The following is a 19,913-nucleotide window of genomic DNA, read 5'->3' on the forward strand; positions in this document are numbered from 1 at the left end:
ACAAGGGAAAATGCTGTATTCAGAACCCTCCTGAAAGAGAATTATAAATAAACAACAGCAATAATATGTAAATGTGGTGGAAAGTATAAGAAATTTGAGGGACTTAAATTATACGCCCACCCCACCCCAGTCACTCTCCATCTACCGCTTGATCATTGAGGCTGCCTTTGTCTCATTCTTGTAAAAGAATAATAAATACACAGCCCAGGGCCCTGTTCCCCCAGTTCAGACCCTTTAGGAATCCACCCCCGACTCTGCAGAATATAAGGAAACCCCCAGGGGATGCCCAGCATATAGGGGCTTGGATTCTGAGCCACACCAGCAAGAAGGACAATGAGGCTCTACTGTGGGTCAGCCTCTGCCTCTGACAGAAGTCACTAATGGATCATCGCACTTCCTGGCTGAGCCCATGCCTGGGGTCACAGTCCTCAACTCAGCAGCCCGGCTGGCATTTTCTATTAAAACCACCTGCCGTTGCTGGCTTGGACACGTTTTCTGGCCTATGAGTCTCTTTGAGTGCCATGGGAGCCAGCACACCGTGCTTGTTCCTGGCTCTAAAGACTCAACCTGAGCTTCAGAACAGACAACACAAGCTGGTCAGTTTAACCTTTGACAGTTCCTTCAGTTGCAATTCCCAACCAATGGGTCACACTGACCCCATACTTCCTTTAGGAATGAATATTCAGTATAATCCTCCCTTAGCTAATTTTAAACCTGATTTAACCACTTTCAAAGCTACCACAAGCAGTTTAATGTTTTTTTAAAGAAGACAGTAAGTGAAATAAATACCCGGATGCACCACAAGAAGCATTGAACTGGGAATTCAAAATCCTCATTTTGAAGTCCACTCTGCTTCCAATCAGCGGTGCCACCTTGTCATTTAGCCTTTATGTGCCTGGTTTTCCTCGTTTGTAAAATGGGGACAGCCATAAAACACAGCTCAAGGCACTGCTGGGAGCTTAAATGAGACGACGTGCATGCTAGAGCTCAGGGACCGCTGTCCTTTCATTTCCGGTTGAATGAACTGTTTCATTACACGGCTTCCCACACCTGTCCTGGCAGTTGTTACCTCTGTCTGCCTCTAGCTTTTCCCCTCGTCTACCTTCCTGTGATGGGTCATTTTGTGTGTCAATTTGACTGGGCCATGGAGTGTCCAGATATTTGGTCAAACATTATTCTGGGTGTTCGTGCGACGATGTTTTTGGATGAGATCAACACTTAAATCAGTAGACTGAGTAAAGCAGATGGCCTTCCCTCATGTCGGTGGATTCCCTCATCCTATTATTAGAACTTCTGAATGGAGCAAAAAGGCTGACCCTCCCTCAGTAAGAGAGGATTCTTCCTGCCTGACTGCCTTCAAACTAGGATATCCGCTTCTTTCCTGCCTTCGGACTCCAACTGAAACATCAATTTCTCCTGGGTCTGAAGCCTGCCAACCTTTCGACTGGATCCACACCGCACGCAGCTTTCCTGCTTCTCAGGCCTTTGGACTCAGACGGAGCTGCACCATAGGCCCTCCTGAGTCTCCAGCTTGCCGACTGCAGATCCTGGGACTAGTCAGACTTCATAACTGTGTAAGCAAATTCCTTCAAATAAATCTCTTCATGTGTATGTACATGCATATACGTATCCTATTGGTTCTCTGGGGAACCCCAACTATTACACTTCCTTCTAGCTGTTGATGATTTTTCCTTTATTTAAAGTGATTAAATACATGGCTATAGTCAGCGGTGCACACCGGGTTAAGTCAGAGTTGTTAACACTTTTTGACTACCCCCGAAAGTAAGCAACGCATTTGGCGCTGTGATCCAGCCCACACGTGCCCAGCTAAAGTAAGTCTCAATATTTAACCACGCTTAGCCGGGTGCGCTCTGATGTCTCCCAGCCTATTGTATTCTATTTCATTTTGTTAAATGCTGGTCAGGACCCACCAAATTTCTTTTACAATCTACTAATGGGCTGTGGCCTACAGTTTGAAAACATCCTACGTAAAACGTCTCCGAGACATTGTAGCATGTTGGTTAGGATGCCCAGTTCTTGCGTTTGACGCCTGGCCCCACCAATCAAAGGTACTATGACCTTGGGCAAGTTATTTAACATCGCTCAGCTTCAGTTCCTCTTCTGAAAATTGGGTAAATTTGTAAATTCTTTCCTGAGGATTAAACGAGATAGTGCATTGAAAGCGCTTAACCAGGTGTCTGCCACACAGTAAAATGCTCAGTAAACATCAGCTGTCTTACCACCACTGCCAGAGTCTAAGCCTCTGGTAGGGAGAGTCAGACATTGACGGAGCGTGTGGGGAATGGGGGGGCGATGAGCACAGGGACAGTCCATAAACCCTACATCGGAAGACCTTGATTCGACACCACTGAGTCACGCGGAGCTGTTTACTTGGCTCTTTGGACCTCAGCTTTCTCTCTATAAACTTAGGGACAATAACAATACAAGTCCTCGAAGATCATTTTGAATACCAGATGTGAGTATGTCGTACTTTCCCAATAATGGGAGTTAGTACAAGTAAATATATTTTCTTAAAACCAAATAGTTCAGTTAACTGTAAGTACAGTGAGTAAAAAAGTAAACTGTTCATTTTAGGTGGTAACCAATTTGGCTGTTCACATAATAAATCATCCCTGATTGTAAAGAGACGATTATAACGAAGAGAAACCTCGAATCCTCTATAAACCCTTGATGAGAAGGACCATGTTGGTGTCTAGACAGTGGTTGCCATGTTATGTGTGCTTGTCTATAATAATAAACAATAAACGCTAGTAAACATTTCCTAAATTAAAAGCTAAAGGAATGAATGAGTAAACGAAGGGAAGGAGGAGGGTGGAAGAGAATGTAGAACTATAACTGACATCAACTTAGTGGCGTCTTCATTGTGTCCCTGTGGCTGTTTTCTACCCCGCGTGTTAGATGGTAGACCAGCTGTTCCAAGGACCCTATCTGGAAGGTGATGATCAGCGACTGGCTGAAAGCACTGCACTCTCGCTGGAAGGGTCTTCCCTGGGGTCACTGTCATCTGGCACCCATCAACGGGAGGAAGGACGGAACGCAGACACTGATTTGGACAGAGTCGTTAACGCTTTGAAAGATAGTAATGGGAATTCAAAGTGACCTTGATAAATGGGAGGAGCACGCCCTCCAAAACTGGATGAAGCTCTAGGGCCAGAAATGAATGACGTTGATCGAAAACATGGGCAGGTGGGGGAGGAGGCACGATTGCTGAGGTCCCAAGTCTACAGCAAAGCACTGGCCACTGCAGGCCGGACATCATGGTAACGACTTCCCTTCCATCTGAACAATGTTTCGGAGCTGACCAATTGCAGGGCCCCATGAGAGAGGTCGTCTTCGCCACTTTACAGATGCGGGGACAGTTATAACAGCATAGAATTAATAACCAGAAAGCTGGCAACAATAAACATGTGGTAATAACAACATCAACATGGGGCAGGAGTAACAGGTAAGCATTTTGGCTCTTACTATATGCCATGTCACATAGATAGTTTCAGTTCATATTCACAACAACCCCATGAAGCACGTCCTGTCCTTGTCTCACTTAGAAGAACAGGAAGCTGAGGCATGGAGAGGCTGACTGATTGGCCTGAGGGCCACACGGCTGACAAACGGTAAAGACGAGACTTGAATCCAGGCAATCTGATTCAGAGCTTGTTCAGCCATGGAGCTTTGCTGAGTGCTTATTAGAGTGTGCGCTGCACTAAGTATTTTCTGTAGATAAGTTCACCTATTCCTCATGACCACCCGTGAGGTAACTGCCATTAGTGCCTCCAGCTTAACAGGTGGCGACACTGAGACCTAACGTGAGTCAATACCCTGCCCATGGTCACACAGCTAGCAGGTGCGAGAACCTATGTTTTCAACCACTATGCTAAACTGATATCCCATATTAAAGGGAAAAAATACCTACTTAAACACTTATCATGCAAGATGGACTTGGAATTATTCTCAAACCCTTTTTATCATTCCTATTTGAGTCTTGAAGAAGCTGAGGTTGAGGGGAATTAATTACCCTCATTAAGGTTGTGAAGCTACCAAATGGTACAACCAAGACCCCCACCCAGACATGTCTGACGCCAAAGTCTGGAGTCCTTGTACCACGTCACCAGCATACTTCCTCATTCCACAAACCTCGGCCAAATGGCTTTACTTCCTACTGATCCCACCGGAAACTGTAACCCACAATAATAACTGCTGTTTAGGCAGTTTTTTACTTATCGCAGTGCTTTTTAAAAGTATTGATTAATTCTCAAAAAAGCCTTTTGAAGTAGTTTATTATCCAAACATTAGTTATGGGGAAACTGAGACCCAGAGATGTGAAGTGTTAGCTTTTAAAGGGTTGAGCCGACAAAAAAGGCAAAGCTGTGTCCGTAAGAAGTCTTCTTCTCCCTACGACTCTGCTGCTGGCCTGTGTGAGGCTGCAGGACTCTACTGTTTCCACACGAGCGAAACAACAACTGGGGTCATTTTCTGTAAGCTCTTCGCAGAGCCCTTTCAATAGAGCCAAAAGCCAGAGAACCATGAAGATGTGGAATCTTGAGGACTCTTAGTTTACCTTCTATTCCATGCGTGGTTTTCATCACAGCATCCCTGATAGACAGAGGTACCCTATCAGACGGACTTAGATTCTTTAACTGATAGGAAACTCTTTTTTCAAGTTGCATTTTGAGGCAAAGGGCACAGAAGCTGAAACAAATGTGTCAAGCCCTATCTACATTAGCAAGAAAAGGGGTCTGAAGCAGACCACTACCATCTTTGTCCCAAAGGTATTTATGGAATATCCGTCTACCCTCTGATACTTTTCTCATTTTACATCACTGCTTGGCTGGAGGGACCCTGCAGAGGGCACGTGGCACAGCATGGTGAGTAGTAGTCACGGGAATGGAGAGGACAGGACAGATTGTAGATACAGAGGAGGTGACTAATGAGATATGTGTGGAGAAAAAGGGAAGAAGTCAAAATTATTCCTAGGTTGTGAGTCCTGACAAAGGCAGCTGGGATAAAAAGGAAGGAAGCCTGGACTGCAGCTCAGAGCATCTTGGGTATTTTTCACTTACTAGTGATAGGGCTTTTCAGTCTCAGTTCCTTCATCTGTAGAAGTAAGGAAACCTCTCCTCTCACATAGAATCAATGGAAGATTAAATGAGATGTACAAATGACCAACACGTATGTGAAATGGTGCTCAATATCACTCATCATCAGGGAAATGCAAATCAGAAGCACAGTGAGACATCACCTGACACCTGTTAGGATGCCTATTATCAAAAAGATAAGTGATCACAAATGCAGGCAAGGATGTAGACAAAAGGGAACTCTTGTGCTCTGTTGGTGGGAATGTAAACTGGTACAGCCATTATGGAAAACAGTATGACGCTTCCTCAAGAAATTAAAAATAAAAATACCATACCATCCAGCTATCCCTCTGTCTGGGTATCTATCCAAAAGAAAGGAAATCATTCTCTTGAAAAGATATCTGTATTCCTATGTTCATAGCAGCATTATTCACAATAGCCAAAGTATGGAAACAACCCAAGACGACGGATGACTGGACAAAGAAAATGTAATATAGATATACAATGGAATATTACTTAGCTTTTAAAAAGAAGGAAATCCTGTCGTTTATGACAACATAGATCAAGCTGAAGGCCACTATGCTAAGTGAAAGAAGCCAGACAGAGAGAGACAAGTACTGTGTGGTATCACTTATATGTGGAATAAAAAAAAAGTCAAAATCATAGAAAAGTGGTTGCCAGGGGCTGCGGGGTGGGGTAAATAGGGAAAGGCTGGTAAGAGGATACAAACCTTCAGTCATAAGATGGCTAAGGTCCGAAGCTCTAAGGTACAACATGGTAACTATAGTTTATAACACCGTATTGTATAATTTAAGGAAGGGAGGAAAGAAAAGAAAAAACATATACTCCAACACGTCCAAGTGAGAGATAATGCTGGTTTGGACTAAGCAGACGGTAACAGAGACGGGAAGGACAGATACCACACCTGTCACATTTACTTTACTTCACGTTTACTTTAGAAGTAAAGTCAACAGATCTCGCTGATGGGGAACAGGAAGTAAAGAAGGAACCAAGGATGACAAATGGATTTTTGGCTGTTTATTTAGTTTCTTCCACAAAAACAGGGACCATATTGATTTTGTTCACCTGGCACATGATACAAACTCAATAAACGTGGTTGAATGAATGAATGTGTGAACAAACAAAACTTGGGCGAAGGGGCAGTTTCACAGAGGGGAAGAAACCCGCACAAGGTTCAGAAGGATGAGTTGAAGTCTGTCAGGTTGGCAAGACAGGGAAGAGCATTGGAGGCTGACAGCACAGCCTGTGCAAAAGGAGGCAGGAAACATATGTGAATAGAAAGGGTCATGAAGTACTTGACCTGCCCAAGGTACATCGCCAGCTCGGTAACTGGGCCAGACTCCAGAGAAGCCAGAATGGTGAATACACTATTCTCTTTGTCATACCTTGATATAAAGGCAAATAATAAGATCTCCAAAGGAGGGATGAAGGAGAAAAAAAGTCTAGATCCAGGAATTTGAGCCCAAAGCCATCCTGATTCTTGTAGAAGGTAGAAAGCTGTCGCCCGCAGCCCTTGAGGAAAGTGTAGGATCCCATTGAAGTCTAACATCACCTCCCCAACATCCAAGACTTCCCTTGGTTTTTGATGCATGGTTTCATGCTGTCTTTGGGGGAGAAGCATTTTATCTAAAGGACGCATTAGAAGAAAACAGCCTTGTGCATCCTCTGGGACGAACCCAGAGCAGATCTGAGGCAAATCGAAGGACAAAAGATGCCCCCAGAGCAAACCAGCTGATGTGTTCAGTTAAATCATCCCATACCAAGCTCAGCACTTTGAGGACATGAATGTACACCACACGGAGTGTTTCTTCGAAACAAGCACTTAAGAGAATATAAATATTATTAAAGTCGTATGGCTCAAAGATACTCAGAGAGAAAAAGACAGCGACAAAGAGGAAAGACAGAGAAACAGGTGAAGAGAGAGAGAGAAGGAGAGAGAGAGAGGCACCTAGAAAGAAAGGGAGTAAGAGAGGGGATGAGAGAGACACAAAGAGAAAACTAGACAGACATCAAACATGAGCGTGGAGGGAGGGTGTGCATGATTCCATTTGCCAAAGGGAAAGAAGGTAGATGTTTTTGTTCTTTGTAGGTTAATATGTAAATGACATTCTGATTTATTAGCAGTCTCCAGCAGATGAGGTGATGATTAGCACATTTCCATATTTATAGAAAAGCAACACTAACTTTCCGGATTTATAGAAAATCAGCTCTCCACAAATAGCAAATTGTGCTATTACGGACATATGGTTTTCTATAAACAGAGCTGAGGTAATTAGCCCCAAGACAGTTTGCTGGTGGGCTCCTTTTGAATATTAACCACATTGGAAGCCCATTTCTGCCTCACAGATCTTAAAGAGGAGGGGCCACGAGATACCCCAGGCAATTAATTAGTAACCCAACACCAAAGACGAGCCCGAATGAAAGGCTCCCCTAAGAGCACATGGTGGAAAGACCGTAGGTGCAGGCCTCCGATGCTGGCTTCCTGCAGCCTTGGGCCAAATATTGAACCTCTGGGAGGAGCCGCATAATTTCTGGGGCTAAAACTGGGATAACGCCAACCTCCAAGTGCTGCCAAGAAAATTCAATGAGAATATACACCACAGCACCTGGAACATAGTAGTTACTCAACAAACGTTAGCTCTTTTTCCTTCCTTACATATTCAAATGATTCTACAAAGACCCACTTGAATTAAATTTTTCAGATTCTTTTTTTCTATTGATCCATACTAAACTATTTATTCTGTATCATGATTCTGTACGTGTATGCATGTCTCTAATTAACTGGAAGAAGTTTCTTGAAGCAATAACTTATCTTGACAGCCTACAATCCACTATGATATTTTCTATTCGTCCTTTGTTGCTGTTGTTGAAAACGTCGTTGGTAATCCGTGCATTGATCTCAATACCTGCCATTGGGTAGCAACCTGCAGTTTGAAAAGTACTGTTCTGCAGGACGGTAGGAGCCATATTCAGATTTGCTCACTATGTATCCCCCAGCACAAACACATGATAGATACTCAATAGATATTTGATTATAGAAAAGTCCATTCATGGATAGATGGGTGAATTAATGAATGACCCTAGCCGGGAATCTAAATTAATGGCCCCCTTTCAAAGTCCATGTCTTGTTTTGCACGCTCACTGCGTAATAAGCCCTGTGTTGAGTAATAAAAGAGAGAGAAAAGTGTCAGAAATGCTATTTACTTTCAAAGATTTTGCTATCTAAATGAGGAGAAAAATATTAACATTTGGAAAATTATTTTTTAAAGTCTAAGCAGTGTGGAACTTGTACGAACGTGTTGAAGGAAAAAAGTAGGCTGTCTGGGCTAGTGCAGTCAGGGAACTTCTTGAAACTGGGAATTGGAACTGGCCTTTGAAATACGGATCGGTCTCTCACCCTTCCTCTCATGCATTGACGAGATTGGTGGTTCTGGGACTGTCGTGAGCATCAGAATCACCTGGAGGGCTTGTCAAGACGCAGACTGCTGGGCCCGCTCCATTTTCTGAGTTAGCGGGTTCCGGATGGGAGCCTGAGAGTGTGTATTTCCAACAGGTTGCCCAGTGAAGTTGTTGCTACCACTTGGAGCCCACACTTTGAGAACCACTGTTCTAGTAGTTTGGAGTGAGACCATGAAGGTTGTTGATGTCGCGCTACGGAGTTTAGACTTTATTCTCAATTATTCAGGATATTAGGCAGGGAAGTGATATCATCAGATCAGATCTGTGAAGTAGAAGGAGCCTTCTAGTGGCGATTGCTCAGAATGGATCGGAAGGAGCGAGCCTTCCCCCAGAGATCAGTTAGGAGCCAATGCAGTAGTAAGTGAACGATGAGAACCCAGCCTACCACTGCAGGAGTGGACGTGGAGAAGAGAGGATGGAGGAGAGCTGTCCAGGAGAAAGAGCTGAAGGATCTTAGAGATGTACAGGGGTGAAGCAGACGGGGGAATCTGGGACAACTCCAGGTTTCTGGTATCACTGCCTGATTGTATGGCAGTTCCACTAATCACGAATCTACATTTAAAATAAGTTTTTAACATCGTAAATAACGAAATCCCAGAGATCCTTTATTATTAAAGAGGTAACTGTAGTGTAATAGAAAACACATAGTTCCAGGGGACCAAACAAGTCTGTTTACAGATCCTGGTTGTGGTACTTATTAGCAAGTCATTCCACCCTCTGGAGCTCAGTTCCCTGTAAATACCACTGATGCTACCTTATAGGTCGTCATGAGACTAAACGAGGTCATAGAGGGCTCATAGTGCTAAGAAAACCGCAAACCGTGTCCTGGTGTTTGCACCGACCACTGTGTGCATAAAGCTTCTGCTCTACTTACCAAATGATGCCATTTTTTCATTGTCAAGCACCAGGATATATTCATAAATGCCACCCATTGATCCAGACGTGATGTAATGAGTGCCATAGTCATTGATGAACTTGGCATACATGCCGTAATTGTACCGCTCCGGAAGCTCCCTCAGTGACTGCAGCATTCCTTCATCCAGCATGATATTGTCCCTCCTCATCTTAAAGTGAGCAGTCTGCACCTTTGTGAAAACTCTCAGGAAGCTGTATTCCTTCCAACAGAAACAACCGCCATTGAATGAGGAAAAGAACAAAGAGTATACATTTTAGCATACGAGATAATGCAAAAGTCAGCTTTAGGTAGCTGTGGGAAATATACATACTGACATATAAATATATGAGCATAAATACATAAATGGCATATTATTATTTTACAAGCTTGTATGAGACACCAGCGTGTGCCCAGCTTCTTCTCCCACGCCTTCATCTCTGTCCCCACTGCCCTGTCCAGGTCAAGTTCTCATCAACTCGCAGCTGGATTAGTTACCACAACATGCATCACTGTGCTCCTCACTTCTATTCTGCTCCCGGTCCGTTTTCACCCCCACATTTCTCCCTGCTCTAATTAAAGCACTGCATCAGGCAACCTCCTTCAACAGTCTTACGTATCCATTAAAAATTATCCTCAGGAATATGGTTGATGACGTGGCGAAATGCCAATATTATTTATTTATTTAACATATTGAATAAATGTCTATGAGCGCCAGTAGTCACATGCATTGTGCTAGGTGCAGAGGATACAATCTTGAATGAGGTAGGCCCCTGCCCTCATGGAGCGTACGTCCTAGCGGTAAGCTTGTACTATTAAATAATAAAGCAAAGCAGGATCCTGATATAATCAAAAAGAGACAGGACCGGGGTGATGTTGGATTGGCTTAAGAGGAAGAGGGGGAGTATGGGCATTACTTCCAGGTGACGTAAACCTTGACTGATCGCAAGCCACAGTGAAAGTTGGAGGAGGTCATCCGCTTTTACAAAAGTCCACATTAACGTGTGAAAGCCAGATCTCAGAACAGCACTTCCCCTTCAGATCAATAGCTAATTAGTAACCAATCTCCCAAATGGAATTTATATTTGTTGAACAAGTTAATTTTTGTAACTCTATTTTCATCATCCAAAATAATTTTTTGAGCCCAAACTAAACCCACAGTTCTGGTACCAATGTTACTGAGGCCCTTTGGTAAATTTCTAATCAATTCAATAAATATTTCTCTGGCTCCCGATTACCTCTCCATCTTCATTTACTCCCCACTTTCCTTTCCCACCCTGAGCTTCAGCCAACTGAAGTACTTTCAATCCCAAATTAGTGTAAGGCATTCTCTCATCTCCGGGCCTTTGCACATGCTGTTTCCCCAGGTCTAGAACACCCTTATGTTAACTTCTGCCTCCCTCCATCTGGACCACTCATACTAGTCTTTAGATCTCAGTTTAGGTAGATGCCCTTTCTTCAAGGAAGCACTGCCCAACCCATCGGCATAGCAGGCAGTTTGTGGTGAATGTTTGATGAGTAAATGAAACACAGATTGAGCACTCCAGCTCTGGATCTATGTGGAAAAGCAAAGCTCCTTTCGAATTCTCCAAGCCTCATGTAGAGGGCCTGGCTACTTCTCTTTAAGACATTACCATTCTGAGTATTTCCCTATCTGCTCCAGGTAACCGTGAAAAAGGATGGGTTGTGGTGATAAGAGTTCTAGACTTATTGTTCAATTTTATTCCCTTCATGATGATTCTGTGCATAAAAGCGTAACAAGAAAAACAAACATGATTAGCACTGATCAGACATTTCCAATCACACAAGCAAATGAAGGCTCAATTACTACTGTACTTTTTAATGCAGTTAAGGTAATACGTGTTCAGTGTGGATTATGGAACACTGCACAACACAGGCGTTATGTCTTAATACCTTCTTATTGTACTTGCTTAACTTATCCAAGAGCGAAGAGCCTTGTGAGTTTGACACACCCACATCCACTGTTACAGGGATGGATGAGAGGCCTACGCCAACAGTCACGCCAGTTGACACAGACCTGTCATTTTTTACTTTAGAAAGAAGGTCATTTGCATTATCGTACAACTCTGAGGAGATTCTAGTATCTGCAAGGGCCTGAAAAGAAACAAACAGACGTTAGCTTCATGCACACAGAGTTACATTCCAATTCACACTTAATAGTTAAATCTTTGCTTCACAAAATATCTAAAATTTCAGATTATTATAAATAATTCTTTTAAAAGGCTAATCCAGGCATCAGATTGATATTCACCAAAATACAGAAAATACAGCAGTGTAGTTAGTGTTCAGCGGTACTGCTAAAACAGTTACTGAAATGCACACACAGATGATTCTGATAAAATGCTATATTGTTCAGAGCACAGATTTCTCTGTAGCTGGAATGTCCTTCCTGTAGGGAAGATCGTTGGCTCTGCAATGGAGAGACTGAAAGCCACGTCTGGGCATGGACCTGGGAGGAAGGGCACAGGAAGCCATGCAGACGGTGATAGTTCTAGGCAGAGACACATTTCAGTGCTGTCCACTAATGTTCTGTTATTTCATTCCAGGCACACAGTAGGGCTGTGTTTCTCTGCCAAGTTGAACTGAGGCATGGTCTCATGCCTTGCTTTAGCCAAGGAAGCAAGAGTTAAGAGCCCGTGAGGGGTTCACTCTGCGGTCACAGGAGCATCTATTGAGATGGAGCCGCCATTAGTTTAGGTCCTGAGTCCTGTGATGACGAGTTTCCTTTCTACCTCAGGATGGACAAGTAGCGTAAGTAGGGCATTGTTGCTTTAAGGCAGTGGGATTTCAGAGTCCTTTGTTGCCACAGCATAGTCTAGTCTATCTTGCCTGACACATAGGTCCTAGACCATTCTCAAGGTCAGGTAAATGGTCTTGTCTGTGTCTTCCATCTTGGCTTACCACAGGCCTGATGGCAGAAGTGGAAATGTGGTGGGAGGAGCCAACTTCTTAAAAACAGACTCCATCAGCCTAGCCTTATCCTCTGTCAATATTTTTCTCTGATTAAACTCTTGATAAAAGAGGGGACATGTGGCTAGATAGTTGTTGAGAATTCTAGGATCACATCATCTCTCTCTATAGACAGAATATATACATGTACGACTATATAATGCATATCATCTGTCCTCCCTTCTATGCGACATATGGCCAGACTTAGTTCAGATCTGGGTTTGAATCTTGTGTCTGCGACCTACTGCAGTACAGATTTGAGCCTAACACTTTATCCCTCTAAGTCTTTGGGTTTTTTTAATATCTAAAATGGGCAATGATAATATCCATCCCATTGTGTTGTTATGAGGATTAAACGGGAGAATTTGTGTGGAAGTAGAAGATCTGACACAGGATAAGCATCCAGGGAAAGTTTGCTGTGTGGATGTCTCACCCAGAGGGTGAGCAGTACAGAAACAAGTGGTCAGGAGCAGACTCTGGAGCTGACCATGGGCTATGCTCCAAGTGACCAGGAGAGCAGAGAATTTTAGAGAGGGAGAGAATCTTAGGGATCATCAGCAGTTTGCAAGCACTTTTCAACAGCAGAACTCTTTCTTTGAACAAAATCGTATACAGAAAACCTAGATGCGAAAGTGATCAGTGGAGCTGCCCAGAGCTTCCCCAAGAGGGAAGCAGGGGAATAGGTCTCAGAACCCTCCCAGCCACCTCTTGTTGGGCACCCCACTTTACATCTTAGGAAATCGGGCCCAGGGAGGGACAGTGAGCTGCTCAATGTCTTAGACGCTTATGTTCTGACAAAGTCACAACTTGGAAATAGGTCTTCTGACTAGTAGCCCAGAGAATAGGGCCCCGAATCTATTTTATTGATTTTGGGATGGAGCCAAGATCTGGCAGCTGGGTGGTCACATTTACATGACGTCTCTCAGCACCCTTCAGCCCTGAGCATGTGTGGGGCAGATGAAAAGGGACCTTCAGCCACCTGCAAGCTCTACAGGAAATAAAATCTTCCAAAGCAAGCATCTCTCGCCACCAACAGCCTCTCCCTCCCTGCCCCACCCTACTGTGGCCTGTGAGCGCCTCATTCAGACCTACTTCAAAGTGGTACTTCAGGAAGTTGTAGGGTTTCCGGAAATACTTCTCATCATCTCCATAGTAGAGACGCTCACAGGTGGGGTCATATCGCAGCTCCCTCCATTCCCCGTTGTACACCGTCTCGCACTGGCCCCCGTAGTACCTGGCGTCATACACACTCTGACTTTCTTCCTGGGTCAGGATATTATACCTAAAGTGACAAGGCAGGCAGCTTCTGGGAAAGAACACTGGAAAGGCAAAAATAACACAAAATATCCTCTGGAAGATGTTGTAGCTGGTGGTTTGAGCAGGGTTTCTTTGACTGTTCTGTAGAGCCCTTGGGTTCCTCAAAGCACCTTAAGGGCCACACTGGCAGGCTGAGTGGGCTGGGCCTAGGCCCCTAGTTTTCCTTAAACCGGAGCAGCCAGACAGCTCCATTCAGCATCTGGAACAGTTCCCCCACATAGAAGGGACTACTCAACATTTGTTGAAGACATTAGAGAGGAATGTGCACAATTATTGAGAGTCCAAGCCTGTTTCCCAGCTCTGTCACATCTAGCTGTGTGACCTTGGGCAAATCATTTAACCTCTCTGTACCTCCGTTTCATCAGCAGTAAAAAGCAGTTGATATTACCACCCTCATAGAGTTAAATATGTGTTAAAACACGTAAAGACATCATACGGCACTTAGCACATATTAAGTATTGAATCAATGTTCCTGTTGCTTTTGTTCACATTGTTTCAGAAAAGGTCTCTGCTGATAAAAAAGAGATGCTTAGCTGAGAATTTGGTCCTCCAAAAGGCTGCGGTCTTTGAGGCACACGAACCGCTGGAGGTGCCCCGTTTGGAAGTCAGGAGACTCCTATTTAATTTCCAGCTCCATCATTTACTGGCTATGTGGCTTTTAACGCGATCTAGAAGATTTCTGAGGTTCATTTCCCTCACTTGGAGAACAGACGTAACGAAGCTACCTCTCATGGCTTTGTGAAGTCTAAGTGAGTGTTAGAGTAAAACAGAAGCGAAGTTGCTGGAACCTGTTAGATCCTCAACATGAAGTATTTCCTTTCCCCTGGCCCAACACTCATCCAGAAACATTTCCCAACCTGCTGTCTCTGGAGTATTTCACATCTATCTAACCAGGTTCCACGTTTTAGATCATGGACGGTTTTACCACATTTAAGTAAAAATAATATTAAACAGGTAAAATACAGTTTTAATTTTCTAAAGAGGGAAAGTTAAACTGCACAAAAACGTTTAGACTTGGCTAGGAGTTCCCAGACCTGACCATCAAAGCCTTCTATGTTATAGAGAATAAAATGATTGCTTGTCTCTGCTTCTCAACTCCTCTTCAGCCTTTCAGACCCAACTCAAACTTTGCCTCCTCTGTGATTATCCTGGACAGACAGTTGTCCCTTCCTCTACGCCCCCATGGCATCAGTGATCATCTCTGGCATCGCATTTACCATGCTTGTTTATGCCCTCTGTGAAAAGGCACAAGACAAGAAGATGAGCAGAGAAAGAACTGTAAATAAAACTGACCTCAAAGGAATAAATAGCTAATTACAGAGCAGCTGACATATGGTAGAAATTCAGTGTATGTTAACTTCTGTCTTCTCTTCCTTTCTCCATCGCTTTCTTCATGTTAGTGGAGGTGATGTGATAATAGCGAAGATGAATTGAATACACACTCTACCAGACGTTTAGCATACATTAACTTTCAACCATACATTAACTTTCAATCTCATGACAATTTTGCAAATGCAGAAATTGAAGCTCAGAAAATAAATAACTTACCTATAGTCACAGCTAGATTTTTTCCCTAGATTTTTTTGACACTAAAATTTGTACTCCTTCCCTTTACTCCACCCTACAGTTTCTATCTTCCCCCTGTTGAACATGTTTCTGCCTGCAGGTTGTAAATACAGGGTCTCTAATAGGCCAAACAAAAACTCAAAGGAATAATAAGCCCTAAGATTGTACTATAACCTCTAAGTATAAGTAAAGCCTACATGTATCCTGGCTGCAGAAGCCCCAGTGAAAATGAAAAGACATAGTCTGAGAAATTCCACTTTTTGGAAATCTATGTGAAAATATCACATAGGTGTGTAAAAATACGTGTACAAGGATATCCATTGCAGCAGTGTTTATAAAAGGGAAAAAATAGGAAACGATCCAATTACCTTTCAATAGGAAGTAGTCAGATTTCATATAGTTATGCTGTAAGAGAAAAGTCAGCAATTTTTTTTATAAAGGGCCATATAGTAAATATTTTAGGGTTTGTAGGCCGTAATTCTCTGTTGCAGCTACTCAACTCTGTCATTGTAGGGCGAGAGCTGTGTTCCAATAAAACTTTATTTACAAAAACAGACAGTAGGCTGGATTTGGCCCTGGTGCCATAGTTTGCTGACCCCTGTTCTAGAACACTATGTTGCTTAGATAAAGGCAATAGAAAATATGGGGGAAATTTTTCCAAATATATTATTAAGTGGAAAAAGCAAGTTACAGACAATAAGTATAGTATGATCACATCTGTGTAAAATACACTTATAATGCACAATACATATAGGCATATTTTCCATACGATGTACATCGTAAGTGCATTTATACACGGTCTGGAGGTACCCACACCAAACTGATAACAGAGGTCCCCTCCAGGGAGGGAGTGGGAGGGGTGATTGGTGGGGTGCAGCTGGGGAGGGTGAAGGACGACTTTCCATTTTTATCTCAAACACGTATTATTTCTGAAACAATAAAAATTAAAAACGGGGAAATGCTTATATTAGAAAAAAAAAAGGGATATCAGGAAAGACCTCTAAGGTCTTGAGATGAATAGGAAAACCATCAAAATGTCAGCTGGTGGGAGCAGAGCAGGGGCCATTCTGTTGGTTTCAGTGTTCAGTGTGGGCAAAGTACACGATTCAGGATGTGTATTTGAAAGGCTCCTGACTGAGTCACATGACAGGAAGGTCATGGTCTGCAATCTTTTTGCCAAAAAGGAGGGAATTATTTTTTAGGTCAACACCTCCATATTTCATGCTTCTACTCTGTTCATCTCACAGTCACTTTGAAAATCGACAAGAATCACCTTTTATTGGTGTTGGGTCTGAATCATATCCCTTCAACATTCATATGTTGAAGTCCTGACACCAAAACTTCCAGATTGGACTGCACTTGGAGATGGGGTCTTCAAAGGTGTAATTAAGCAAAAACGAGAGGATGAGGGAGGTCCCAAATCCAATATGGCTAGTGTCCTTAAAAAAGAGGAAATAAGGACACAGACACACACAGAGGAAAGACCAGGTGGTGACACAGGGAGAGGATGGCCCTCTACAAGCCAAGGAGAGAAGCCTCAGAAGGAACAAACCTGCTGACACCTTGGGCTCAGACTTCTAGCCTGCAGACTACGAGAAAATAAATTTCCATTGCTTAAGCCACGCAGTCTGTGGCCCTCTGTTATGGCAGCCCTAGCACACCAACAGCAGCACTATCAGTGGGCAAGACAACAGGATTGGGTCAACTCTCCCTATGTGTGTCCACCAGCACTTACAGGCTTCTATCCTATCTGGTGGGTGGGCTGTGATCTCCGAGCCCTGAAATGATGAACGAGAGCTGCATTTCCCAGAGCCCACACCCGACCTGAGTGGGCTGCAGCAGGGCTTGGTGACTACGTGGTTATTACTACTCTCCCCATTTCCTCATCTGTAAAGAGCTAGCTGGTCATATTGATTTGTTTCAATTCAACCAATCTTCAGTGAGAGGCTTTTATAGAAAAAGCTCTGAAGAGGCAGAGGAGATGGAAAAGATGAATCAGAAGCAGCCTCTCCCCTCAAAGAGTTTGCATTCAAGTTAGGGGACAAGACCCAAAGCAAAGACAAAGTGGCAGGGAAGTAACAACACCAACTGTCACTAGGAGCTCGGCCCTGTGCTGGGTGCTGGGGAAGCAGAGATGACAAGGAGCTCTTAGCCTGGGCAGACCGACACTCCAACGGATGTCCCAGCCCTTTTGGAGAAGCACTGGGAGGGCAGGACACACAAGGGACTCTGGGATCAATGGGAGGGGACGAAGCCAGCCTAGACAGTGTCTAGGAAGGGAGGAGGGCGTCAAGAAGAGAGCCTAGAGAAGGCAATGCCTACGTGTCTTACTCAGCTTGAGCCGTCACAACAAAATACCACAGACTGGGTGACTCAAAGAAGAGCTATTGATTTTCCCCCAGTTCTGGAGGTTGGAGGTCTAGGATCAGGGTGTTGTCAGGGTTGGGTTCTGGTGAGAGCTCTCTTGTTGGCTTGCAAACAGATGCCTTCTCCCTGTGTCCTCACATGGCCTCTTCTCTGTGCACATGATGAGAGAGCTCTGGTGTCCCTTTCTCTTCTTATAAGGACATCAGTCCTATCTAATTAGGCCCCACCCTAATGACTTTAGCCTTAATTACTTCCCAAAAGGCCATTTCTCCAAATATGGTCGCACTGAGGGTTATGGCTTCAACATGTGAATTTTAGGGGGACACAGTTCAGCCCGTAACACTATGTAAGGCGTTAACCAGGTTAGAAACATGGGGAATGACATTCCAGAAAGAAGGAACTAACTTTATTAAGTCTAAGAAGAAAAGAGGGTCAAGGAACTGAACCTGAACCTAATGTATACAATGAAGAGAAGTTAGAATCAAGGCTGGTTGAATCTCAACAGATAAGGACACTGTGGCCTGGGAGATGTAAGTAAGTAATGGCAGAGCGTAGATTCAAGCCCCTCTCCATCTCACGCCAAAGCCCATTTTCTTTGTACTGGGTCGCACATTAGCCCTGTAGCCCTGGTTATACCAGCAACTACAGTGCAAAGCAGAATGTGAACAGGGCTACCGGAAAGTGTGCTTGGGTCAGAGAAGAGCTATCTTTGGGGGACATCAGGGAAGGCTGCATGGAAGACGTGGCTTTTTAAGTGGGCCTTGGGAATGGAATTGGGGTGAAAGGAGTGAGCAGTAGAGTGGTAAGGGGTGAAAGCAGAGGAGGACCCTCAGGTAGAGACATGGAGGGGAAAGCATGAGCTGTGTTAAATAGGCGAGACTGGGCAAGCCACCCGTTGTGGACCACATGTCTGTGTCCCCCCAAAATTCAAATTTTGAAACCCTACCTGCCATGGGATGAATTAGGAGGTGGGGCCTTTGGGAGGTGCTTAGGTCATGAGGGTGGAGCTCTCATGAATAGGATTAGTGCTCTTGCAAAAGAGACCCTACAGTGCCCCTTCCACCCGTAAGGGTACAATGAGAAGTCTGCAACCCAAAAAGAGAGCCCTCACCTGACCGTGCTGCCACCCTGATCTTGGGCTTCCAGCCTCCAGAACTGTGAGAAATAAATTTCTGTTGTTTATAAGCCACTCAGTCAGTCATATTTTGTTCTAGCAGCCTAAACAGACTAAGACACCACCTTAGGGGGACCGTGAGAGCTGCCTCACAGGAGGCACTCCAGTGGAATCCTCCAAAAAGACCCTCTTCTGTCCCCAAAACTAATATTCACGTTTGAAGAGAGATCGTTCCTTGGCCCTGAGCAGCCAGAAGGCAGAGACTCACCCCAAGGCCGCCCTCTCTGATCCTGGAATCGGGTCGTACTGGCTGCAGTCATCTTCAATGGCCCTGACATCTTCACAGTCATCCTCATCAGAGCCATCAAGGCAGTCCCTGTCTCCATTACACACGAGGTGGCGTTTCAGGCAGCGACCTGAGAGAGGAGAGGCTGTGAATGCTTCAAGAGCCTCTGGGACTCCTCGCTCTTGCTCACGACCCACATCCGTAGTTACCAAGTCCGGTCCACCTCTGAAATAGCCCTTCAATCCTCTCCGTCCTGTTCCATTCCTCACTGCCTCTGCCCTCCTTCCAGCCTCAGTGTCTCCCACCCGCAGCCCCTCAGCTAAGGGCCTGCCCCAGGATCCCCTCTAAAATCCATCCTCCACACCGCAGCCCAGTGATCTTTCTAAAATGCCAATCTAGTCATGTCATCCCCCAGTTCTGTATCCTCCATTGGCTCCCCATTTCCCTTCTTCCAAATGCCACAGTCCGGTCCCTGCTTACCTTCCTGGCCCATCCCCTGCCTCTCTTCGCAAGGCCCTGACCTGCAATTATCCTGCACTGGTTGCCAGTCCCTAAAGCCCAATGCTTTTGCACATTCTTTCTCCTGGAAAACTCTTTGTTATTTTCTAAGTCTCAGCTCAAGTACCATTTTGAAGCCTGCTCTGACACCCCAAAGCAGCTTTGGGTGCCCCCTGCCAGAGAGTCCACCTGGACCACGGACGTATCACATGGACCATATGATAGTCCGTTACACTGGCTATCACACAATATTGTCATCGACTCCTTGTAGGTCTCTTTCCCAGCGAGACTAGGAGTACCTTGATGTCAGGCATATCGTTTTTTCATCTC

The 19,913-nt window shown here is 44.4% G+C and overlaps 1 protein-coding gene across 2 annotated transcripts in view; it reads right to left on the reverse strand.

Annotated features, from left to right (window-relative positions):
• Nucleotides 1–19,913, reverse strand: part of C8A (complement C8 alpha chain) — a 66,825-nt gene that overhangs the window by 18,723 nt on the left and 28,189 nt on the right. For both annotated transcript variants that reach the window (XM_008540106.2, XM_070591901.1), the window contains exons 4-7: nucleotides 19,068–19,215; nucleotides 13,528–13,717; nucleotides 11,380–11,580; nucleotides 9,448–9,688 (exon numbers count right to left, since the gene is read on the reverse strand). In XM_008540106.2, the coding sequence (XP_008538328.2) occupies nucleotides 9,448–9,688; nucleotides 11,380–11,580; nucleotides 13,528–13,717; nucleotides 19,068–19,215 (780 nt within the window). The remainder of the gene's footprint in view (nucleotides 1–9,447; nucleotides 9,689–11,379; nucleotides 11,581–13,527; nucleotides 13,718–19,067; nucleotides 19,216–19,913) is intronic.

The sequence above is a fragment of the Equus przewalskii genome, chromosome 2 (genome assembly GCF_037783145.1).
Source record: "Equus przewalskii isolate Varuska chromosome 2, EquPr2, whole genome shotgun sequence".
Lineage (NCBI taxonomy): Eukaryota > Metazoa > Chordata > Mammalia > Perissodactyla > Equidae > Equus > Equus przewalskii.